At 44.6% G+C, this 27,133-nt stretch overlaps 1 protein-coding gene across 1 annotated transcript; it reads right to left on the bottom strand.

The window, feature by feature from the left end:
* Positions 1-658: 658 nt before the first annotated feature.
* On the bottom strand, positions 659-26,538 carry LOC127585806 (zinc-binding protein A33-like). The gene is made up of 8 exons (XM_052043503.1): positions 26,478-26,538; positions 24,254-24,382; positions 14,195-14,661; positions 14,010-14,105; positions 13,551-13,784; positions 10,594-10,616; positions 10,384-10,496; positions 659-3,965 (listed from the first exon to the last, which is right to left on the bottom strand). Exons 1-8 carry the CDS (start codon positions 26,536-26,538, stop codon positions 3,457-3,459), a joined length of 1,632 nt encoding a protein of 543 aa, XP_051899463.1. The 3' UTR covers positions 659-3,456.
* Positions 26,539-27,133: the final 595 nt, after the last annotated feature.

Raw genomic sequence — 27,133 nt, 5'->3', positions numbered from 1 at the left:
GGTTACAACAAGGCCCAACGCAAGCCTGAGAAACAGCATCTCATCTGCTGTCTGGGCACGTTGCAGCCTGCGGCACTCAAAAGTCAGGTTCTCCAACTTCAGTAACTTGCTGTTTCTTTCTGTTTGTATAACCACCGGCTACATTTGCTTGCCCTCCATTCTTTCTCTTCCTTTGTCTAGTCTGGTCTGCTGGGCATATCCCAATAGGACACGCCATGTAACATTAGCAACATATTATGCAGACAAAGGAGCATAAACTGATTTTAACTGCCCCTCAACTGCACCATTATCTCACCCTATCAGAGAAATTTCCTTTGCTCGACCCACTGTCCTCCCCAACTTCTCTACTTCCAGGATTAACTTTTTCTCAGTTCCAATGCGGGATTCCAGACCTGAATTGTTAACTTTCTTTTCACAGATGCTGAATATTTCCATCATTTTCCACCTTTTATTACAGATTTATAGCAGCGTTTTTTCGATTTTCATAGATACCTATGGTTGTTTACAGAATACAAATCAATGCAAGATAAACCAGTGAACATGAAGTGTGAGCAGACACAGACTAGGACAGAGATCTTTCTCAAAATTCCTTGCAATCTATATGGAAACACACCCTTTGATTCATAAAAGTTCCAAAAGGTATGAGCTTTTAATTTCACCAGACATAGCAAAACGAAGAATTTTCTTCTGTATTATCTTGTATATTACCCATGACTGCAAGAAATCCCCACCCTGGCTCCAGGGAGGTACACTCACCAATATCTGCACAGTTTACATTTAGGCCCCCTCTGCAGCAGTTCAGAATTCTTGCTGGGGGAGTGGCAACATTTTATCCCACAGAAATAAAACACTTAGTATTATATTTATATCACTTTTAGCAATTTACATAATACAATAATTTGGAGCCTATGATTGACAGTAGATTAAGGCATATACAGGATAATAAAATATTGACAGTATTTTTATGGTCTACATAAATCTGATAGGATATGCAATCTATGCGATACATTGATAGAGCTTTTATGCAACACAATGTATTTAACATTTTGCTGGTAGACTCATATACACACTATAATCGTAAATGGAATTGCTGGAAAGATTCTGTGGGAGTTGAAGCAAATAATAAGCAACACAAAAGTGAAATTGAATTTGTTAGTCATGTGCAATTCAATAATATAAAGACAAGGAATCAGAGCAGGACCCAGCCATTTGATCCCTCAAGACTGCTCTCCCATTCAATAAGATCAGAACTGTTTTCTTGGAATTGCTCCTGTACATTGAAGGGTCGCAAATGTATTTTAAATATCTATTTTAAAAAAAGGAGGGAAAGAGGAAGTAGGTGGATCCAGCTAATACCAGTGGTGGGGAAAATGCTGGAGTCTATAAAGGATAAGACAAGAGGACATTAAAAAAAATCAATGGAATTATCAAGTCATAGAGCAATACATTGGCCAACCAGTCCACACCAACCTTGGTGCCTGCCCATCTAGTCCCAATTTCCTGCATTTTGCCCATATCCCTCTAAGCCCCGACCCTCCATGTACTTATCCAAATGCTTCTTAAATTATACTATTGTACCTGTTTTAACAACTTCCTCTGGCAGCTCGTTCCATTTACTGTCTCTCTGCATGAAAAAGTTGCCCCTCAGGTCCCTTTTAAATCTTTCCCCTCTCACCCTAAGCCAATGCCCCCTGGTTTTGGACTCCCCTACCCTGGGGAAAAGACTGTTACTATCCACCCTATCTATGCCTCTCATAATTTTAAACACTGCTATGATGTCACCCCTCATTCTCCCTCATTCCAAGGAATAAAGACCTAGCCTGGCCAACCTCTCCCTGTAACTCAGGTGCTCTAGTCCTGCCAACATCCTTATAAATCTTTTCTGCATTTGTTCCTGTTTGACCAGTTCCTTTCTATAATAGGGTGACCAAAACTGTGCACAGTACTCACAAGTGCGGCCTCACCACCTGCAATATAATGTTCCAACTCCTGTACTCAGTGCCCTGACTAATGAAGGCCAGCATACTAAATGCCTTTTTCACCACCTTGTTTACCTGTGACACTGCTTTCAACAACAGAGGGACCTAGCAGCACTTGTACTGCTAGGTCCCTCTGTTCCATTACACTCCCTAGTGCCCTACCATTCATAGTATAAGTCCTGCGCGGTTTGACTTTCCAAAATGCATCACCTCACACTTAGCTGCATTGAAATCCACTTGCCACTCCTCGGCCCACTTCCCTAACTAATCAAGATCAGAAATTGGGCAAAGTCAACGAGAATTTTTCAAAAGGAGTTTCTTGAGGATATATCTGGTAGAGTGGATAAGTAACCTTAAGGTAGATGGAACCAGGATTTGGATTTTCATCAAAGGTTAGTGTGCACAACTAAAGCTCATGGTGTTGGGTCAATGGATTGAAATTCATTAACAAGTAGGAAATAGAAAGTGGGAGTAAATGGGTCTTTTTCAGGCAACAACCAGCGGTGTACTACAGGGATCTGGGCCGAGAACTCAGTGATTTATAATACATGAATAACTTGACTGAGGGAACTAAAATATTTCAGAGTTTGCCAATGACACTAAATTGGTAGGATTTGCAATAAAAAGGCTTCAAAGAGACCTCAAGATGAATTAGACACCACATGTGAGTGGGCAAAAGCATAGAGACATAGAAGGCTTAAAAGCTTGTATCAGTGGACAAAAGCATAATGCAGATAAATGTGAAGTTATTCTTTTTGGTAGAAAACAATGAAGGTAGTGTATTATTTAAGTAGCATTAATTCAAAAGTGTTGAGGTGAAACAAAACTTGGGTGTCCTTGTGCACTAGTCACTGAAAGCAGACGTACATGTGCAGCAAGCAGTTCAGAAGGCCAGCAAAGAAACACAGCAAAAACAAAACTGCTGGAAAAACTCAGAGATCAAGCAGCATCTGTGAAGGCTGTGAATAGTTGATATTTCAGGTTGAGACCTTGCATCAGGACTTCGGACCACTCTCTATCACTATCTCCTGGCTGAAAGTGGCACTACAATGAACTGCAGTGGCAAGTTCAACACTGGGGCAATTTTTACTTCCTGACAAAACAGGCATCAGCAACTCGAGGACCCCCCTCGGACACTCATGGAGCAAAGCAGAATCACGAGTGCAGTCAGGAAAGTAGATGGTATAGGGGAGGGAAATGGATGGATCAACTGTCCTCAACAGGGAGTAAATGAAGGATAGGGAGACCTGGGAGACTTCAGTTTCAACCTTCCTAGTGTTTTAATCACAGGCCCTAGAGGTTTAATAATGCTGAATTTGGGGGTTATGTGAGAACTCTTCAACGGGGTTTCTATGACATGCCCTGACCCTTGCTCCTTATACAAACCCCGGGACAGAAACCCTGAGCAGAACTGCAGCAGAATTAAGATCCCTCCCACCACAGTTGCTGCCCGACCTCCTGAGCATCTGCTTTTATTTCAGACTCTCAGTGCGGTCTTTTCATCCAAAGTCCAGAAGAAAGGATAAAGTTTCTCCATGAATTCATTCCCAGAGAAGGTGTGGAGATGGGACTTGGTGTCTGCGTTGTAAAATGAAACTGTCCCGGACTCGTAACTGAGGTAAACTCCCACCTTGCTGGGCATGGAATTGGCAGGGAGTGGGGATGGAGGGGAGGAGTTTGCATTGAACCTGTCACCAGCCCTCCGGATGGTCCAGAATCCATTCTCTGGTGTCAGGTCAACCTTCCTCTTCCTCTCCACAGACTCTGTGGCGACTCCCACGCTCCAGCCTCCATTACCCGCCACCTCCACCTCCCAGTAATGTATCCCCGACATGAATCCCTCTGATCCCAGCACACAGGGCCAGACTGTAAACCTCTTCCCGGTGTCAGAGAGTCTCTTTTGTTTCCTGGTCCACCTCACACTCTTCAGGTCATCAGACACTTCGAGTAGTTTGTTGGCTGTTTCCACATCCAGGGTCAAGGAGACTGGGGGAAGAAGCAGAGAATTAGAGAGTCATCAGAGGTGTGAAGGGAGTCCCTTAGGCTGTAGATGAATGCTGGCCTGGCACTGCTCAGTGAATGAGTCAGGCCAGTGGCCAGGTGAACCAAGTGTTCCCACGCTTACTTCTGACTGCCTTGCAGTGAAGAAACAGACTCCTGAAAGATTGTACAATAATTACATCTGCTATGAATTAACAATCTTGGCTGTGGGGAAGGTTATTTGAGTATCTGGGATAATCCTCTGGCCATAAAGCCACTGGTGTCGTGTTTGTTGACTCAATAAAATGAACCATTCTGAGGGAAAAGAGCCATTCAAAGAAGGATACAGAATCAGAATCAGATTTATTATCACTGATTTGCATGTCATGAAATTTGTTGTTTTGACCCATGGATTACCAGTCATAGAGTTATACAGCATGGAAACAGGCCCATCAGCCCAACTTGTTCCTGCCGACCATGGTACTAGTCCCATTTGCCTGTATTTGGCCCATATCCCTTTACAACCCCTCATATCCTAGTCCATTAACACAATAATATGCAACCAGTGTTTGCTTATGTGCATCTGTGAGGCCACGTACTTACAGAGAATGGGAGTCTGTGGGACATATTTATGGTTCAACAGTCCTAGATTTTTATCATTTATATAAATGTCTTGGATGAAGACTCAAAGGGTATGGTTGTTAGATTTGCTGATGTAAAGCAGGTAGAGGGGTAAGTTGTGAAGTGGACATAAGAAGATTACAGAGGATATAGATGGCTTAAGTGAGTGGAAATGGTCTGAGAAATGGAGTCTAATGTGCGAAAATGTAAAATAGTCCACTTTGTCAGGAAGGTTAAAACTATTACTGTCATATCGGACCCATCTCACAATATTACTAAATGGTGAGAGATTGCAGAGTTCTGAGGTGCAGAGGGATTTGGGTGTCCTAGTGCAAGATTCAAAAAAGGTTAGCATGCAGATACAGCAAGCAATTAGGAAAGCCAACAGTATGTTATTATTTATGGTTGGGGAGTTGAATACAAAAGTAGTGGATGACATTACAGTAGTATTTAACATTATGAGAGGCATAGGTGGATGGTAACAGTCTTTTCCCCAGGGTAGGGGAGTCCAAAACTAGGGGGCATAGGTTTGGGCTGAGAAGGGAAAGATTTTAAAGGGACGTGAGGGACAACTTTTTCACACAGAGGGTGGTGAGTATATGGAACGAGCTGCCAGAGGAAGTGGTTGAGGCAGGTACAATAGTATCATTTAAGAAGCACTTGGATAGGTACATAGAAGAACGGAGCTTAGAGGGACATGAGCCAAATGCAGGAAATTGGGGCTAGCTGGGTGTACACAATGGTTGGCATGGACTCGTTGGGCCAGATGGCCTGTATCTGTGCTGTATTGCTCTATGTCTCTATGACTCCAGTGAGCTCATGCTTCAGTTATATTGGGCATTGGAAGCAGGTCAGAAAAAGGCTCATCAGGTTTGGGCAGGGTTAGTATTCACTGGAGTTTAGAAGAGCAAGAGGGGATTTGATTTTAATATGTATGATCATGAGAGGGCTTGACTGTGTGAATGAGGAGAGGATGTTTCTTCTTGTGGGAGAATGCAGAGTTAGGAGCCACTGTTTAAAAATACATGTTTATCTCTTTGAGGCAACACTTTTCTCTCAAAGGCTGGTGAGTCTTTGGAACTCTCTTCCTCAAAGGGCAGTGGAAGCAGAGCCTTTGAATATTTTTAAGGCAGAGGTAGGTAGGTACTTGAAAAGCAATGGAGTGAAAGCTAATGGGGGACGTGAGGATGCGGGGCTGAGGTTACAGTCAGACCAGTCACGATGTTATAAAATGGCAAAGAAGGCTTGAGGCTCAAGCAGCCTACCCCCTGCTCCTAACTCGTATGTCCACAGTTGAATGTATAGGCTGCATCCCAGCTAAATGGGAGAAGTAAGGATGGAAAGTGTGAAGGCCACAGCTTCCAACCCTGCCTTTTCACTGAGGATGGGAGAATAGGGTGTCTTACACCATTGTTTGAACAAAAAGGAGACAAATGCAAAATTGCAGCCCAGGCAAGTGGACATTGACACTTGGGAATCTCGCAGACATATTTATCCAAGTAACATTAACAGCTGGTAACTGAATGTTAAGGTCCCACCTGAGAGACTTAGAACAAAGAACAGAGAACAATACAGCACAGGAACAGGCCCTTCAGCCCACGATATTGTGCCGAACTATTAAACTAGTAATTAAACATCTAACTAAACTAATCCATTCTACCTACACAATGTCCATATCCCTCCATTCTCTACACATTCATGTGTCTATCTAAGAGCCTCTTGAATGCGTCTATCGTATCTGCCTCCACCACTACCCCAGGCAGAGCGTTCCAGGCACCCACCGCTCTCTGTGTAAAAAAAACTTGCCCTGTACAACTCCATTGAACTTATTCCTTCTCACCTTAAATGCATGCCTTCTAGTATCAGACATTTCAACCCTGTGAATAAGATACCAGCTGCCTACCCTATCTGTGCCTCTCATAATCCTATAAACCTCTGTCAGGTCTCCCCTCAGCCTCTGCCACTTCACAGAAACAACACAAGCTTATCCAACTTCTCCTTATAGCACATGCCCTCTAATCCAGGCAGCATCCTGGTAAACCTCTTCTGCACCCTCTCCAAAGCCTCCACATCCTTCCTTTAATAGGGCAACCAGAACTGAATGCAATACTCCAGATACAACTTGTCAACAAAATTAAAACACTTTCCATGAAGAAACAGTGACTTCATGGACACAAAACAGCCCTCTGGTGATAATACAGAGACTGGTGGTGAGCATTTTGTTTTATGTATTTACTGCAACACAGAAGGAAGGCCGACGTCATTGCCCATCAGTCCCATTCCACCCTCTCCTTATTTCTCCGCATCCCTGTAAACTAGTCTCTCTTTCATACCCATCAACACCCCTTTGGTTATTTTATTTTGCCACTTCCCTACATTAAATAATAACTTATGTAGTCAATCAATCTGCCAGCACATCTTTGGGATGTGGGAGAAAACCAGATAAAGCTCACGCAGTTACAGGGAGAATGTACAAACTCCACACAGACAACAGCCAAGGTCAGGATCGAACCTGGGCCGCTGGAGCTGTGAGGCAACAGCATGAACTGCTTTGCTACTGATAAAGTTTTCAGACTAAAGGGAAGTTCGGAATCAGAATCGGGTTTCTTATGTCATGGAATGTGTTGTTTTGTGGCAGCAGTACAGTGACGTTGGTGCCCGGGCTTCAGTAGACGGGGCAAAAGTTCAAAATTTATCAGTGATATAAAACACTAAAATGCAGTAAACAATTAGGAAGATTGTAGCAGATTTAAGGAGTATTAAAAGTTGACCAATGAGATGGATGATCAGCTGGCAATGAAATTTAACACAAAGGTATGTGGTAGAACAAGCTGAGCAAGCTGTTACAAAGGAACAAGATCCTTATTCTCCCAAAGGGAAAGTAGATAACAGATTGTAAGAAGACAAAGAGTCATTCATATGACCTCTCGAGCCTGTTCTGCCATTCAATAAAATCATGTCTGAACTAATCTTGGCCCCTTCTCAGTTCTCCTGCTTGATTCCCATAACCCTTGACTCCTGTGCACTATTCCCCTGCCTTGAATATGTTCTGTGATTCAGTTTCCATAGTTGGCTGGATAAAGAATTTCAAAGTTGTAGCCCCTCCAGGAGAAATTCCACTTTTTCTCCATCTTAATGGGCAACCTATTGTTCTGAAACTATACCCTTAGTTGTAGACTCCCCCATGATCTCAATGTCTATCACGCATCCTCCTCAGAATATCATATGTTTCAATCACATCACCTCATAATTCTTGCAGACGGCAATGTACAAGTTCAATGCTGCATCACAAGGCAAACCCTTCATTACAAAAAACAAGAGAACCTTCTCTGAACTGCCTGCAACGCCAGTGTGTCCCTCCTTAGACCCCAGCCAAATTCTACTTGCTCCCTAATTACTTGCTCTACCTGCATGCAATTTTTCTGTGTTTCAAGAACAAGGGTGTCCACACCCTGTTACTACTGCAATCAATTCATTCTCTCTCTCTCTCTCTCTCTCTCTCTCCCTCTCTCCCCCCCCCCTCTCTCTCTCTCTCTCTCTCTCTCTCTCTCTCTCTCTCTCTCTCTCTCTCTCTCTCTCTCTCTCCCCTCTTCATAACCTGCTTTCCCATCTATCTTTGTATATTTGTAAATTTGACTATAATGCATTTGGTCCCCTAATTTACCATTAATATAGACTGTATGTAGTTACATCCCAGCCCTGATATCTGTAAGATCCCACTAAGTACAGTTTGCCAATCCAAAAATGACCTATTCATCCATTCACTTTGTTTTCTGTTAGTTAGCCCATGTTTTAATATCAACCCCAGAGTACTCAATCTCGTGGCACCATACTGATTGCCTTTTGAAAATCTGAACACCCCACATGGACTGGTTCTCTTTTATTCCTCTTGCTGGTTACATCCTCAAACAACTAAATTTGTTGAATATGTTTTCACTTTTCTAATACCACATTCACTCTGCTTAATTGTTGTATTATTTTCTGAAAGTCCTGCCCTATTTCCTAGAAAATGGATTTCAGCATTTTCCTGGATTTTAACCCCATGATTTCCTGCTTTTCCTCCTGAGAATCTAAAGGATCTTGGTAGTTCACAACCAATCATCAGCCATCTCTTTTAACATACTGAGACACTGGGTAAGAGGTCCTTGTCATCCTATTGATTTGCCTCGCGTCTTTTCTAGTGATTTAACTTTCTTCCTTTTGCTTCGCCCGAGTTTCTACTTTTGTTGGGAATGCTTTAAGTTCCTTCTGCTGTGGATGGTTAGAAAATATTTGCTCAAAGTCTCTGCCAGTTCCCTATTTCATTAATTAATTCCTCAGACTTATCCTCTTTGGGACTAGTGTTTATTTTATTCCTTTTTATGCACTCATAGAAGCTGTTACTGTCTGTTTTTATATGGAGTCATAGAGTTATGCAGCATGGAAACAGGCCCTTCAGCCCACCTGGTCCATGCCGATCAAGGTGCCCTATCCAAGTTGGTCCCATTTGCCAGCAATTGGCCCATAACCTTCTAAGCCTTTCCAATCTACGTACCTGTCTTTAAAAATTGTACCTGCCTGAATATAATGAAATATTTCCTTAAGTGTCTACCCTTGTTTATCCACCATCTTGCTGCTTATCTGATGCTCTGTGCCTGTGATGCTGCTGCAAGTCAGTTTTTCATTGCACCTGTGAACACATGGACTTGTGCAGATGAAACTCGACCTTAACTTTTAACTTGAATTCTTCCTTTGATCTATTTTCCCAGTGCACTCTTTCTTCATACTTCTGTAATTGACTTGATTTAAGACAATTAGTTTCTGAAAAAAGTTTCTCACTCTCAAAGTGAATGTGATATTTTATTGTGCTATAATCATTCATTCCCAGAGGATATTTAACTGTTATATCATAGTATTCTTATCTCATTACATATGACCATATCTAAGATAGTCTGTTCCTTGCTTCCTCCAGAACACAGTGTTCCAGGAAGCTGTCTTGGACACAGTTCATGAATTCTCAACATTACGTTATTCCATTCTACACAGAGATTAAATTCACCCACAATCTTTCTCACAAACCTCATTAATTCACTTTCACTGTTCTACCACATGATTACTGTTAGAGGGCCTACACACTACTCTCATCAGTGACTCTGTTCCTTTGGTTCTTTGTACATACACCAAAACTAATTTTACACCTTGGAGTAATGCTGGAATCTGGAGCAACAAACAATCTGCTGGAGGAACTCAATGGGTTGAACCAGAATCAGGTTTATTATCACTGAGTTATATGTCATGAAATTTGTTGTTTTACAGCAGCAGGACAGTGTAAAGACATAAAAATTACTATAAATACTATAAATTACAAAATAAGTAAATAGTGGGGAGTAGCAACTGTGGGAGGAAAGGATTTGTCAACGTTTTGGGTCAAAACCCTGCTGAAACAACAATTTCTTTCCTCCCATTCTCCCACAGATGCTGCATGACCCACCGAGTTCTTCCAGCAGATTGGTAATTTTACACCTTCATCTCCCAAGTCTCTCCAGCTGTCGTTTCAATTTAGTTTAATTAAATAAATTAAAATTCCCCGGCTGCCATGGTGGATTCAATCTCTTGCCTCCAGATGTTGGCAAGTTATGAATAGCCACACACAATACATCAGTTTTTGCACCAGCCATGCTTGGTAAACTGGTAATGAGCGCATAAGTAAAACCCTAAATCCAGTCTAAACTGCATTCTATAATTAAGGAGAAATTAAATTTGATGTCATATTATTTATATACTGCAAATCAAGATATAGCATACGTCAGAATAAGAGTTTTACCTGGGTTAATGGCTTCAAACATTTCTCTCCATATAACGAAGAAGGGTTTGTCGAATTTTTCAATCGACAGGGTGCCATCTGCTACTTGCAGCAGATTATATTCATCGCTAATCCTGAAAGTATTAAGCTGTTAGTGATAAATTAACCATGAATTCTTTTCTGAAATATTTTCCCAGCCTGTGCAGAATTTCAGCAAAGAGCATGTCTTACCTGTTCATCTGACAAGTTTGTTCCTGAAATAAAAAAAAGACAAATCTCAATATTCAGGGAATAATTACCTATGCCCAGACAGCAGGCAGTACTCACACACAATTGCAAGATTCTTAGAATTTCATATTTTCTCTGCCACTGACATATAGAAAAGCAATAACACAGAAAGTTAAAGAACCATTGGAAAGACAAACAAGAATGACGACAGGACTGAACAAATGCAAATAACAGAAAAGATGGATGAGGTCTTGCAGTTTGCTTTATATAAGTGGAGAGTGAAAGTTTACTGATTGGGGACTTCAGTTATGAATGGAGAAACAAAGGACTGCAGATGCTGAAATCTAGATGAAAAACACGATGACGCTGGAGGAACTCAGCAGGCCAGGCAGCATCCGTGGAGAAAAGCAGGAGGTCAACGTTTCAGGTCAGGACCCTTCTTCAGGACTGAAGATGGGAAAAGGGGAAGCCCAATAAATAGGAGGGAAAAGCAGAGCAGTGATAGGTGGACAGAAGAGGGGAGGTGGGGTGGGCACAAGGTGGTGATAGGTAGATGCAGTAAGAGATAGTGAGAGGCAGGTGCAGGGTAAGAGGGGAGAGCAGATCCACTGGGGGATGGGTAAAAAAAAGAAGAGAGAGAAAAAAAGAGGCTAGGAAAGGGAAGAAAAGAAGCATGGTGGGGGGGGGGGGGGGTTGGGGAGGTTGTGGGAAAGGGGGGGGATTACCTAAAGTGGAAGAATTCAATATTCATGCTGTTAGACTGCAAGGTTCCAAGACAGAAAATGAGGTGCTGTTCCTCCAGTTTGCGCTTGGAATCCTCCTGGCAGTGGAGGAGGCCGAGGACTGACATATCAGTGGTAGTGTGGGAGGGGGAGTTGAAGTGACTGGCAACGGGGAGATGCAGATCGCAGTTACAGACAGAGCGCAGGTGTTCTGTGAAACAGTCACCTAGTCTGCATTTGGTCTCACCAATGTAGAGGAGGACACACTTGGAGCACTGAACACAGTAGATGATATTAAGGGATGTGCAGGTGAATCTCTGTCTCACCTGAAAGGACTGTTTGGTTCCCTGGATGGAGGTGGTGTAGGGGCAGGTGTTGCACCTATGTGGGGGCAGTGGAAAGTCCCCGGGGAGGGAGCGGGATGGGTGGGGGGGGGGGAGGAGGAGTGAAAGAGGGAGTCTTGGAGAGAGCAGTCCCTGTGAAAGGCATAAAGGGGTGGGGAGGGGAAGATATGCTTGGTGGTGGGGTCCCGTTGGAGATGGCGGAAGTGGCGGAGGATGATGTGTTGAATACGTAGGCTGGTGGGATGAAATATGAGGACCCTATCCCTGTTGGGTCTGGGAGGGGTACAGGTGAGAGCAGAGGTGCGGGAAATGGCAGAGATACGGATGCAAGCTCTCTCAGCCACAGTCGAGGGGAAGCCCCGGTTAGAAAAGAAGTTGGACATCTCGGATGTCCTGGAGTGGAAAGACTCATCATGGGAGCAGATGCAGCTGAGGCGCAGAAATTGAGAAAAAGGGATTGCATCCTTGGGACAGGGTGGGAGGAGATGTAGTTGAGGTAGCAGTGGGCGTCAGTGGGTTTGTAGAAAATGTCAGTGGACAAGGAATCTCCTGAGATGGAGATGGAAAGATCGGGGAAGGAGAGAGAAGTGCCAGAGAGAGTCCAAGTGAATTGGAGAGCAGGGTGAAAATTAGTGGTGAAATTTATGAAACTGTCGCGTTCCGCATGGGTACAAGAGGCAGCCCTAGTGCAGTCATCAATATAGCAGAGAAAAAGTTGAGGAATGGGGCCAGATTGGGCTTGGAACAGAGACTGTTCAATGTAGCCAACGAAGAAGCAGTCATCACTGGGGCCCATGCGAGTGCCCACAGCTACACCCTTGGTCTGTAGAAAGTGAGAGGAGTCGAAAGTAAAATTGTTAAGAGTGAGGACAAGTTCAGCCAGGCAGAGGAGAGTGTTCAAGGAAGGGAACTGGTTCTATCTCTGGTCAAGAAAGAAGCAGAAGGTGGTGAGGCCGTCGTGATGGGGAATGGAGGTATATAAGGACTGGATGTCCATGGTGAAGATGAGGTTGTGTGTGCCAGAGGAATTAAAGCTATGGAAGATTTGGAGAGCATATTATGTGTCACGGACATAGGTGGGAAAGGATTGGACCTGCTGAGCAGGGATTGGCCCTGCTGAGTTCCTCCAGCATCATCATTATGAATGGTTTTGATTGAGTGGATGTGGAGACTGGTATGGGAGGGGAGGGGAAGGATGGGCTTTGTAGACAGTAGCCTCTAAAATAATCCAACAGAGAAGTCAGGGGAGATTTGTTTCAACAAGTTGTAAGAATGGGATCCATAGCTACAGAGAGTGGCTACGACAATCCTGCATTTAAGAGAAAACTGATAAATACATTAAGGTGAATGCAGTAGCAAGTGTTGTTTATGGGGTGATGGGGAGGCTCACGTGGAGCAGAAACAAAGTGGTGTTGAGCACGATGTCTTGTCTTTGTGACATGGATATATTCAAGAAATAGGCAACAGAAACTGCACAAAAACATTTAAAAGCAGTTGACAATAGGTCTAATTTGTCAAATTCTCGAATTCAAGATCAGTTCCCCTACGGATGTAATGGATCTCACACCTACTTTCACTGACGTGCTCACATCATGTCACACCTAAACTGGATAATAAGGTGAGTTTCAGCATGATGTTAACTTTGGCCAACCCAGCAATCATTATAAGTATGAATATTACGGCATGTTATTCCAGGGGGTTGTAGGTGTAGTTATTGTTAGTTGCCAATGAGTCAGTGACAACATCAGATCTGCCCCAGAATATACAGAACAATCAAATCGGTTTAAATGTGTGCCAAATCATTGGGAAATGCTGCACTTATTTAAGGATTCTCACCTACCATTTTGCAACAATGTTCACGTTCACAGAACTAAATTAAAATACAGTCCCTCACCTGCAGGAACACCACACTGTTTTTTTGCTCCATCTGTTTCTTTAACTTTGAGAGTTTCTCCCGAATGGCACTTAAGTTCACTTGAATTTCTTGAAGATTTCTCTCCATTGTTTCCAGAATTCTCTGCTCTTGTTCTCTTAGATTTTTGATGTACTGTTGTTCCTTCTCAGTGAGAAACTGGTGCATTTTAGTAAACTCAGATGTGACATGATTCTGCAGACGACGTGACTGTTCCTATAAGTGAAATATGAAAATTAATAAATGCAAGAGAAAGTAAATCACTGAGAATCCCAAAAAACAACTGGAATTGGAATCGGTTTATCATCGTCACATGTACCGAGGTACTGTGAAAAACTTGTCTTGCAGACCGTTCATACAGATCATTCCATTACGCAGCGCATTGAGGTAGTACAATGTAAAACAATAACAGAATGCAGAATTGGGGACCGAAGACTTTACCCTGATTTCATTAATCTTTTGTTTCTGTTGCTTCTCAGTCTTTGAAACCACTGAATTCTTCTCCATGAGAAGTTCCAGGGAAATTTTCACCTGAGCCTAGGATTGAGATAGAACATCACTGAGTAAAAGCAGCAGAGGAAGAAAGCCTTCAGAAATAATTGGGTAATCAACTCTGCTTTCTTTACCTTGTGAATTTCAACAGCTTCTTTAACCGGCATGAAGCGGTGCTCTCTGTGTTCCCGCGCAGTCGAACAAATCACACAGATCAGTTTCTTGTCACTTTCACAAAACAGCTTCAGTTCTTCCTCATGTTCCTCACAGTGAAGTTTCCTTTCATCCTCTTTCGAATTTAGGCTTAATCTTCTAGCTTTCTCAGCCAGATTTGCCAGAGCCCGATTCACCTTGAGGTTTCTGTCTGGAAAAGTTGCCCGGCATTCTGGGCAGGAATATATCTTCCTTTCCTGACTCTGACTGATACAGGAGAGGCAGAAGTTGTGTCCACACTCCAGAGAAATTGGTTCAGTGAAGAAGTCGAGGCAGATAGCGCAGATTGTCTCCTCACTCCAATCCCAGTCCTGTTCCCTGGAAGCCATGATCACATCCAGCACTTCCTTTTTCAAAACACTTTCAGTTTCAAGGTGCTTCTGAACACCTGCAATTCAACAATTGTCCACAAGATCTTTCACAATTCTCAGGGAATTAGTGCTGAATGTTAGCTTATATCTACAACTATTCGCACTAATAAATTGAGAGCAGAATGAAGGAGTGAAGGAGGAATAGTGTACAAGGTGAATGAGAAATAATTCATCTCGGGCAGGGAGGGTTAGGATCCGTGAAATGGTATTGGCAGGGAGCAGGGAGACTGGGCAGGGATCAAGTGGTGGCCTTGGCATTTTCTTTTTCATTAATTTACAAAATATTGTTCAAACTTCATGACTGTGTGGCTAAGCACAGCCCGAACACCATCTATAAATTTGCTGATGACACCATTGTTGTTAGTAGAATCTCAGATGGTGATATAGGGGTGAGACAGATCTGCTGGTTGAGTGGTGTCGCAACAACAACCTCGCACTCAACGTCAGCAAGACCAAGGAATTGATTGTGGACTTCAGGAAGGGGAAGTTGGGAGAACACACACCAGTCCTCTGAGGGGTCAGCGGTGGAAAGGGTGTGCAGCTTCAAGTTCCTGGGCATCAACATCTCGGAGGATCTATCCTGGGCCCAACACATTGATACAATCACAAAGAAGATACGCCAGTGGTTCTACTTCATTAGGAGTTTGAGGAGATTTAGTACATCACCAAAGACTTTTACAAATTTCTGTAGATGTATGGTGGAGAGCATAGAGACTGGTTGCATCACAGCCTGGAATGGAGGCTCCAAGGCACAGGACCGCAAGAGGCTGCAGAGGGTTGTCGACTCAGCCAGCTCCACCACAGGCACAACCCTTCCCACCTTCAAGGACATCTTCAAGAGGCAGTTCCTCAAGAAGGCGGCATCCAGGCATCCATCACTAAGGACCCTCACCATCTGGGACATGCCCTCTTCTCGTTACCATCATCGGGGAGGAGGTACAGGAGCCTGAAAACCCACAGTCAATGATTCAAGAACAGCTTCTTCCCCTCCACCATCAGATTTCTGAACAGTCCATGAACCCATAAACACTGCCTCATTATTCCTTTTTAAAATTTATATTAATCTTTATATCTTTGCACTGTAGTGCTGCTGCAAAATGACAAATTTCACCTCATATAAGTTAGTGATAATAAATCTGATTCTGAAAGACCAGTTTTTGTTATTCATCCTGACCACGTGGTGGTGAGGTGAGCTGGTCCAGTCTTTCTGGTAAGGCGTTCCCATTGTGCTATTGGAGGATGGCAAGTTCCAGGATATAGACCCAGCAGTGACAAGGGAATACACTTTCAAATCAAATTGGGTTATGTGCGACCTGGAAGGGAACCTGCTGAGGGTGGTGTTATAGGTCCGTGCTGCCCTTGTCCTGCTTGGTGGGAGAGTTTGGGAAGTGCTATTGTAGAAGTATTTGTGAACTATTTATTTTATGGATGGTGCACACTTTGTGCTCTTGGACTGCTGGTGGAGGGACTGAAACTCTAGAGTGGTGGATGGGGTACCAACCAATCAAGATAAGATATCTTTATTCGTCACATGTACATTGAAACACACAGTGAAATGCATCTTTTGCGTAGAGTGTTCTGGAGGCAGCCCACAAGTGTCGCCGTGCTTCCAGTGCCAATGTAACATGCCCACAACTTCCTAACCTGTACGTTTTTGGAATGTGGGAGGAAACCGGAGCACCCAGAGGAAACCCACGCAAACACAGGGAGAACATACAAACTCCTTACAGACAGCGGCTGGAATTGAATCCGGGTTGCTGGTGCTGTAATAATGTCATGCTAACTGCTACACTACCGTGCTTGCAGTTGTTCAATTATTCAGCATGGAAACAGGCCCTTCAGCCCAACTTGTCCACGCCTACCTGACCTCGTCCCATTTCCCTGTGTTTGGCCCATATCCTTCTAAACCATTCCTATCCATGTACCTATCCAAGTGTCATTTAAACATTGTCGCTCTACACGGAAGCCCTACCACTGCTTCTGGCAGCTCATTCCACAGGTCCTTCAGCCACTCTGTAGAAAAACTTGCCTGCAGATTCCCTTTAAATCTTACCCCTCTTACATTAACACTCTGTCTTCTAATTTTAGACTCCCCTACCCTTGGAAAAAGAATGTGACCATTCACCATATCTATGCCCCTCATGATTTTATATACCTCCATGTCATCCCTCAGATCCCTACGCTCCAGGGAAAAAAGACCCAGCCTATCCAGACTCTCCTTACAACTCAAGGCCTCCAGTCTCAGTAACATCCTTGTGATTCTTTTCTGCACCCTTTCCAGCTTAATAACATGCTTCCTATAGTCCCAGTTGATTGAGATCCCTTCGTAATCTTAGATAAGCTCTTCGCCATCACTGTACCACCAATTTCAGTGCCACCAGCAGACTTACCAACCTTGTCAACTGCATTCTCATGTAAATCATTAGTACCAGATGACAAACAACAGCAGACCCAGCTCTGATCCCTGCGACACACCACTGGTGACCGGCCTCCGATCTGAAAAACAACCCTCTCCTACCACCCTCTGAATGGTGTCATGCTTCTTGAATGTTGTTGGAGGTGTAGATTAAATTTTCATTTATTACTATAAAGGGCATTCATCTTTCCCTTTGATTGAATTTACTCACCTAAAGCTGCCTGAACCCATAGCCACATCCCACATCGAATGCTACAAACTTGGACCATCCACTTAAGGCCAAAGTCACTGGCAATTGAGCAGACGCAGCAACAATTTATCGCTCAAGTTGAACTTCGCACAATATTATAAAAAAGCAATGGAGCGTTTAGTGTTGGTGGTGACCTTGAAACAATCCCATAAAGACAAAAGGTTTAAACCAGCTGTTACTGTCGTGGGGATGCACCTTGGTAACTCTACACACCTGAAAAAAACAAGATGCTGGAGGAACACAGCAGGCCAGGCAGCAGTTTTGTGACCCGAAACTTTGACTATCTACTCTTCTCCATGGATGCTGCCTGGTCTGCTGAGTTCCTCCAGCATCTTGTTGTTTTTTTCATCTAGATTCCAGCATCTGCAGTCCTTTGTTTCTCGAACTCTGCACACCCCTTCCTGGTATGTTGGTTGGACTTGGAACATCACAAAGCCAGTTTTACTGTTAACAGTGACAGGAGCTATCAAACAATGGCTTAATGTATTTTTTAATTTATCATTTATAAAATATTTCAGACTGTTGATGTTTATTTCCTTGTTTCCCCAAAAGGTCTCCCTGGTCTGATGATCCAGCAACATCTGAGCAGCAGTTCATCACACACACACCCCAGCTCCCCAACATCCCCTGGTTCTCTCTCACTTTCCTATGGACTGGGGTCAATATGCAGTGGCCAATTGATCAACCACCCCACATGTATTTGCTTTCTCAGCTGGACATAATTTACATTTACTGCTCAAACAACCCTTCCTATCAGCAATCAACTCATAAATCACAAGACAATTTATATAGAGGAATAAGGAAATGGCAGAGAAATAAACAAATATTGTACCTCTACATGAAAGAAGGTGCATAAAATCCAGGGCGATTGAGGGTTGCGATGTATGGTTGAGAGCATTCTGATGGGTTGCATCACCACCTGGTACGAAGGCTCCATTATGCAGGGTTGAAAGAGACTGCAGAGGGTTGTAGACTCAGCCAGCTCCATCATGGGCACAACCCTCCCTGCCGTCAAGGACATCTTCAAGAGGCGGTGCCTCAAAAAGGCGGCATCCATCATTAAGGACCCTCTCCACCCGGGACATGCCCTCTTCACGTTACTACCATCGGGGAGGAGGTACAGGAGCCTGAAGACCCACACTCAACAATTCAGAAACAGCTTCTTCCCCTCCGCCATCAGATTTCTGAACGGTCCACGAACCCATGAACACCACCTCGTCATTCCTCTTTTGCACTATTTATTTTGTAACAGCTACAGTGGGCATCAGACAGTTACTGTACGATGCTGGAGTTTGGTGGTTAAGTTTCTGGGCCAGAGGTCAGAGTTCTGGACCATTGATCAGGAAATCAATCCGTTCAGTGACAGTGAGGGGCAGAAGGCAGTGGGGGGGACAGAGGGGAGGTTGTGGAACATGGAACAGTGCAAAGGAGGCAGTGAGGCGTAACTGCAAGTATCAACATTGGGATTCATACGGTTAGCATTAAAAAAAAATTGTGAGCTACCCTTAGAAGTGGTTTAGGTTATAAATCTGGCTCTTACTACTAAAATGTTATGCATTGATGATTTAAGACAAAGCTGGATAATGCATGAGGGAGCATGGAATGTGTTTCTGATGGGTGTGGTGAGTAGGCTGGGACTAAGTGACCTTTCAGGAGAACTCCTGAAACTGTCAGGGATTGTTGGGCAGGGATGTCCTTCAGGAAATATGTGGAGAGCAGGCATTAATACAAGTGAGGCACAAGAGATTCTGCGGATTCTGGAATCTGGAGCAACACACACAGGAAGTGCTGGAGGAACTCAGCAGGTCAGGAAGCATCTACGGAGAGAAATAAACTGTTTACTTCAGATGCTGCCTGACCTGCTGAGTTCCTCCAACACTTCTTGTGTGTATTAATACAAGTGAGAACCAGTCTTCAAAATAAAACTGTTTAAATGTAAACTAGAAGCAGTAATCAGTTTTGAAATTAAAAGGACAGCTATGCAAACAAACTATCCTGTCTACGGAGCACAGGCTACTGGCCCACAGCAGGAGGCTGCTCAAGAGATTTGGTTTGTAAACTAGCGTGACCGTGAGTCGTTCTCTCTCATACATCAGCCTAACGTAAGAAAATGGGAGTATGTTAACCGGCCTACATCGAACCAGGCATCAGATGTCTTCAGCTAAGTTATTTTGCACCATTGTGACTTAGATCAAGGAAGGTTCCAGAACAGATGGATAATTTTGTATTTGGCACATCACAGTTGGAGGCATATTTGCTCTATCAGTCATTGGGATATTTGTGTACCCAGATAGTCAGCCTTCACAACACTAATTTTGGGTGCCTGAGGTTTCTGTCCAGAAGCTTTCAGATCATCCGTGTGAATTAGTTTGTCCCAACAAGATGGTTTGAATACTCAGAGATATCTTGTCAGTCAAGAGGTGTTCCCATGGTGGATGTGTAAGTTAATGGAACCATTTGTCGGCACCCAAAATATTGAAGTAAACTTTATCTGCATAATTACTGAAGTTGCATTCAAACACCTGTTCTTAACAGTATAAAAACCACATCTCTTAAGAGTTGATTAACCCTGAAAATTTTCTCCTAGAAACTCTTCTTGCCATTCCCGGTAGGAGTTTATCTCCTTTTCCCAGCATTTGAGGAGCAACAAATGTCGTGGACACACTCAGAGGTGAAAGTAAGATGGTCAGTGTCTGACATACTGGTGGGAAAGTGCCCGACACCATCAGGAATATTATCAAGACAACCACAGAGAGCCGTAACCCAGGATAATTGTACTGGTGAACTGGTCGAGGCAGATGAGATAAGTTAAATCCTTTGTGAATCTGCTGCCTTGCTCTCTTGTTCAAACCAACACTTCTGGTAGATGCCTGATTCCTTCAGTCCAGTGAATATCCAGTAAACACTCTGCCATACTCAGGGAATGGAGACAACATAATACTCTAACACGTGGTGATAAAGCAAAAAGAGTCCATGAGAATTCAGCCTTTGTGCAAACCCAGCCAAACTGCAACTCACCTGAAACATTGACTGTTTCTCTCCTCACAGATGCTGTCCGACCTGCTGAGTTTTACCAGCATTTTCTGCTTCTGTTTCAGATTTCTATCATTTCCAAATGGAGCCACAAATAGTGACAGCTTTGCAATTAAGTGCGAGTTCAAATCCTACGGATCCCTCAATGGATTGAGGGAGGATTCCTGCCCGGATGTGGGAAAGACTGCCAGCATTTAGTTTTATTTCAAAAATTATTACTTTATTTGCAACTGCAAATTAACAGTGCATTCGCCATACCAAGTACATTGCACATGAGAACCAGTCTTTAAAAGAAAGTTTAAAAGTAAACTAGAAGGAATAATCGGATGGTTCTCTTTACCTTATATCAGCATGGCAACCATTTTACTCTTTGTCCCTTCCCTGAGTGAAGTCTGAGGGGTCTTTTTAAACATGGGTTCCAACGCCTCAGTGCCCAGAGGCAGGAAGGCCTCCACAAAGCCATTGTAATAGTTGCACTGAACTTCAGTGCACCCCTCAACACGTACTCTTGAACCTTACGATGTGCCAGTTGCAGACATCTCCATGTACTGGAAGACCAACAGGTTTCGGGCGGGTCAAAGTGTGTCTTTCAATGAGATGATGAACTTCCAGCTGCAGGTGATGTTTGCCTCAGTGTGCTTCCTGGGTCACTCAGCTGCTCGGGATGGATCCCAACATAGATCCCTGCCTCCCTTTCCTGATCCTCATGGCAAACGTACATTCCAGAGGGAGATGGGCGAGGATCTCATCTGCACCACAGCCTCGAGGGAGAATGTGGTGGGATTGAGACTCTGACAGAGTAGCTCCTTCACACCAGCAGCCAAGCGAGGTCTTGGTGCTTGTTTGAGAATTCTGGTGATTGGTGATTCTGCCAGGTTACTGTCAAGTAAGTGTTTCATTGCACCTCTGCATCTTGTACTATGAATATGACAATTAACTCATCTTTGACTTTGATTTTGCAATAGTCTGCTCGGGGAAACACCCAACAAAATTCAGTTTCCTTCTCCCTCAGGGTGTCCAGGACTTTCAGGACTGCCTGATGGACTTGTGCTCATAAATGCAGAACCTTTTCTGCAAGAGACAGGTGGTGTGGCATGGTCCAACTGAATGGAGTGTTACACAACAGCAAGGCCAGACCCATCCCTCGTAACACTGGGGATGGGAAGGACCTCAAAACATAATGACACTCAGTGTTTGTGTACCCAGGGTCTGTGCTTGTTGCAGCCACACACAACAATGGCCACCAGGATGAGGGCCTTACTGAGTACATCCCTCTCCCCCTTTCTCTGGAGATCAGTACTTCACACCCCTGTAGACAAGGTCCATTCTGGATCTCTGGATGAAATGGGAGATGGATCAGGGAACTTGCGGAGACTGAGTGGGGAAAAGCAACACTGGGTCGTATACAGCAACACCAAGAGAATTTGCCCAGCTTCTGTTTCACCTTGGCTATATATTCCACACGGCATCTACACCGGCTCCTCCAAACCATGTTCCCAGCACTTCCAGGTAAACAGAGGTGGTGGTGAAAGGATCAATGTACCAGTCAGACCAGTTGCCGAAAAGACTGGCCTCACTGTTGCCGTGATTGACTTTGGCCCCTGAGGACACATCAGATTGCAGGTTCTCAAGATGGTCCATGCACAGGGAGGCTTTGACTTGAGTACATCTGCTGCCTGGGACCATCACCCATCTTGCACCTGCATCCTTCCTGATGAGCTCAGCAAACAGCTCAACACAACTCACAAACAAGACCATGGGGAGAGGATGGCCTTCCTCACTCCACATTTCCCAACCATGGATGAGGGTTACACAGCAGGTGTCCGTAGGGAGAAGTCATATCCAGTGACAGACTGCTTTCCCAAGGTACATTACAGAGTGCACATCCATCTTGTACATGTTGGATATTCTGTCAAAGTCCTTCTCCTAGTCCAAGCCGACCAGGGAAATGTCCACCCTCCTGTACATTAGTGATTGTTTCCCTGAAAAGCTCAAGCCTGACTGAAACCTTCCTGCCAGTTATGGCTTAGATGTGGTCCAGGTGAAGCTACATTTCCTTATGAAATGGAAGGAGGCCATTTGGCACATTGAGTCAATGCCAGCTCATTGAGCAATCCCATTCCCCCACTAACTTTCCCTGTAATCTTAAGTCCTCACATTCCTATGAATTCTACAACCCTCCTACCATAGGGACAACTTACAGTGACCAATTAACCTTCCAGCCTTCCACCCCACCAGCCTCCCATCCAAAAAAATTTATCTGACACTATTTGTGACGTCCAGCAAGATTCCACCACCAGTCTCACCTCCCCCCTAACACCCACCAGGATTTTGGAGGGATTTCTCCCTCCATGAACCCCTGGTCCACCCTTCTGTCCCTGTCCTATGACATTTCCCTGTGCAACCACAGCAGATGTAACACTCATTCTTTCATCTCTTTCCTTCCCAGCATCCAGGGTCCCAAACAGTTCTTCTTTCAGGTAAAGCAATGATCTAATTGCATTTCTGGCAATACAGGGGATGTATTTGGTGTTCACAATGTGGTCTCCTCTACAGTCAAAGAAACAGAAACAGGAGAAAGATATTTGGCTTCATGAGCCTGTTGCCTTTCAATAAGATCTCTTAGATCAGTGATACCTTCCTTCAACAGCCTAATACTCCATGATTTCTTTAATACCAAAAGCCATGTACATGCTGGATTTAGGGAATTGAGTGCAGGTGTCAGGACATCATGTTGCAGTTGTATAAGTCCTTGGTGAATTCGTACTTGGAGCACTGTGCACAGTTTTGGTTACCCTGTTATAGGAAAGATGTGGTTAAACTGGAAAGGGTGCAGAAAAGGTTTACGAGGACATTGCCAGGACTAGAGGGCCTGAGTTATAGGGAGAGGTTGGCCAGGCTGGGTCTTTATTCCTTGGAACGTAGGACAATGAGGGGCGACCTTATAGAAATGCTTAAAATTATGAGAGGCATAGATAAGGTGGACAGTAATAGTCTTTTCCCCAGGGTAGGGGAGTCCAAAACTAGGGGGCATAGGTTCAGGGTGAGAAGGGAAAGATATAAAAGGGACCTGAGAGGCAACTTTTTTAACACCGAGGGTGGTGAGTGAATGGAACGAGCTGCCAGAGGAAGTGGGTGAGGCAGGTACAATAGTATCATATAAGAAGCACTTGGATAGGTACATGGATGGTCGGAGCTTAGACGGATATGGGCTAACGCAGGAAACTGGGACTAGCTGGGTGGGCACCGTGGTCGGCATGGACTGGTTGGGCTGAAGGGCCTGTATCCATGCTGTATTGTTCTCTGACTCTATGACTATCGATCGAACAAATGAGCAAAGGCACACATTTTTACTTCACACTTCCCACATTTATATTTACACCGGTTTCACAATGCGGTTTTTGGGATTAAATGGGACCCATTCAGCACCAACCTGTTGCACATGGGGGTTCTGCCCCACAGCCCCTGAGTCCTGCTCCTGACGCCGGTCCCGGGACCCGACCCGTTTACAGATCCGGAGGGGAACCGGAGCAGATTCTCAGCCATTGCTTTTCATTCCAAGTCCCAAAGAAAGGATAAATTTTTCCCATGAATTTATTCCCAGTGAAGGTGTGGAGATGGGACTTGGTGTCCGCGTCGTAAAATGAAACTGTCCCGGACTCGTAACTAAGATAAACTCCCACCCTCCCGGGGATGGGACCAGCAGGGAGACGGGATCGACAGAAGGTGAATACATAACACCCATCACCCCACCACCAGATGGTCCAGAATCCAGCCTGCAGGATCAGGTCGACCTTTCTCTCCCTCTCCACAGACTCTGTGGCGACTCCCAGACACCAGCACCGACTCCCCGCCACCTCCACCTCCCAATAATGCCTCCCCGATGTGAATCCCTATGATCCCAGCACACAAAGACGCTGGATAAACCCCTTCCCAGTGTCAGGGAGATCCCTCTGGGCTCGGGTCCATCTCACCCTCTTCCGATCCTCAGACACCTCGAGCTCCGGATGCACCGTTTCCACATCCAGGGTCACGGAGACTGGGGGGAGAAGCAGAGAATTAGGTCGTAAGATGACAGGCTGAAGGGGTCATCAGAAGCCATGAGATTACTGTGACAAAGATCGTACTGGTTGCTGGAAAGGATCTGCAGTGGAACGGTTGAATGAGAATTCTTGACCAGTGATCCCGGGGACAATTGTTGGCTATGACCTGCCCACAAGATCCTTCATGCACAGATGGAGCCTCAATTTCACCGCTCGCTACCCTCGAGAGCGGATGGGACCATCGTCCACCTCCTTCCGGACTGTGCGTTTTCCAGGAAGGTCTGGAAAAAGGCGTGATGTTCCTGAGTGAAGATCGCCCCAAGCAGCTGTATAACAGAGAACCCTGTGGTCTCTGGGCTGTTCTCACTGAGCACAACATAACAGAGGACTCTCTATTGGCTGATCCCACTGAGCAGAACATAACAGAGGACTTTCTACTGGCTGATCCCACTGAGTGTGACATAACACAGGACTCTCTATTGGCTGATCCCACTGAGCAAAACATAACACAGGACTCTCTATTGGCTGATCCTACTGAGACCTAACAACAACTGCTTCATGAAGGACAACAACTCAGTGAAAGGTGCACGTTCATCTGCCTGAAATTTATTGGTCTTCTCTTGTGAGGAGTTGTCTCCAAGGTGTAGGAGTACGTGCTGAAGGACGCACTGAAATGCAAAGTAGCCACTGCGAAGGCTCTGTGGGGAAGGACCATGGTGTAGGGTCCTGTTGCCACAGAGTGTCGAGGTGCTGGGTCCTGCGTAACACTTCATGGGTTCATTGTTTAAGGAGGAAACACGAGTGGTGTTGATGCAATGTATTGATACATAAGGACACAAGAAAACAGGAGCAGAAGTAGGCCACTCGGCCCCTCAAACCTGCCCCCCCATTCAATATGATCGTGGCTGACCTACTGCTTTTCTGTGCCAGTTCCCCATTACCGCTAATTCCTCGATCTTTCAAACACTTACCTACCTTCACCTTAAATCTATCTAATGGTCTAGTCTCCACCACCCTCTGGGGCAGAGGATTCCAGAGCTTCACCACCCTCGGAGAGAAGAAATTTCTCTACTCCTCAGCTTTAAATCATCAGCCCCTTATCTTGCAGCTACGTCCCCCTGTTTGTGACTCTCCCACTAGTGAAAACATCCCAACATCTACCCTGCCAAACCCCCTTAGGATCTTGAATATATTGGAAATGAATTGAATGAAACAAAATGTGCTGGATTAATGTAGATAAATCCCAACTGTAATTACTGTTTATATTACGAATAAATTACATTTCGGGGAAAAAGATGATCTGGAGCACCTTGGCTGCACTCCCTCTACCGTGTGTACCCTTCCTCAGGTAGGGAAACTGGACCTAAATGCAGTCTTCCAAACACAATCTCACCAAGGACCTGCATGGACTGGTGTAAGACATGTCTCAACTTATGTGCAAATCCTCTTGCAGTAAGTCAGAATCAGAATCAGATTTATTATCACTGACACACGACGTGAAATTTGTTGTCTTGCGGCAGCAGTACAGTGCAAAGACATAAAAATCTATAAATTACAGAAATAAATCAATAGTGCAAAAAAAAGGAATAACGAGGTTGTTTTCATGGGTTCATGGACCATTCAGAAATCTGATGGCAGAGGGGAAGATGGTGTTCCTCAGTCATTGAGTTTGGGTTTTCAGGCTCCAAGATTCATAGAGTCACACAGCATAGAAACAGGCCCACCAGCTCAATTCATTCGTACTGACCAACACGTCTACCTGAAGTAGACCCATTTGCCTGCATTTGGCCCATATCCCTCTAAACCTTTCCTATCCATGTACCTGTCTAAATGTATTTTAAACATTGTAATTCTACCTTCCTCCACAGATTCCTCTTGCAGCTTGTTCCATATACCCACTGCCCTCTATGTGAAACACTTGTCTCTCAGGCCCCCACTGACCTTAAATCTTCATGCTCTATTAGATTCCCCAACATGGGAAAAAGGCAATTTCTACTATTTACCTTCCTAACAGCTCTCAGCACCTACAGATAAGAAGGATGCCCCTAAACGTCCACCAAAACCTCCCCACCCCTCCCACAGTGGAAGAACCTGCTGCTCCTGCATTGGCCTCATTGGTCACCTTGGGGACGGCAGCCCGGAGTGGAACCATGTTGTCCGTGATCCTGGGGAAGTGCCCAAAAAGAAGATGGCTGCACTTCCTTCACAGATCTGCTCCCTTTTCCTGTAACCTTCCCCTGAATCAGTCATGTCTTTGACTTTCTAGTTGAAACAAACTTGCTTCCCCACCTTGTTCAAGAGCCATTCAGCAGGGGATAAGGCCCTTCAGCCTATTCTTTCCATGCTGACCATCAAGCACCCATTTATCCAATCCCAGACAAAACCACTTTACTCTCCCCACATTCTCATCCAGGTTCTACCCCTCACCCACACACTGGGGGCAATTTACAGTGGACAATTAACCCACCTAACTGCATGTCTTTAGGGTGTGGGAGAGAACTGGAGCACCTGGAGGAAACCCATGTCATCAGAAGGAGAACATTCAAACCCCACACTGACAACGCCCGTGGTCAGGATCAAACCCGGGTCACTGGAGCTGTGAGGCAGCGGTTCCAGCACTGTATGCCCCGTGGTTTCTTTCTTCTGTGGTTGCATCAGGCCAGGCATAGACTCTGACTCCTGCAAATGTCGAGCGTCATTACGTGCTGAGCTTCCGTCAGTCCGGAAGGTTCTGTCGGACATCTGTT

The sequence above is a fragment of the Pristis pectinata genome, chromosome 34 (assembly GCF_009764475.1).
Source record: "Pristis pectinata isolate sPriPec2 chromosome 34, sPriPec2.1.pri, whole genome shotgun sequence".
Lineage (NCBI taxonomy): Eukaryota > Metazoa > Chordata > Chondrichthyes > Rhinopristiformes > Pristidae > Pristis > Pristis pectinata.
Note: the sequence above shows the minus strand (reverse complement) of the source record. Positions and strands in the feature narration are given on the sequence as shown.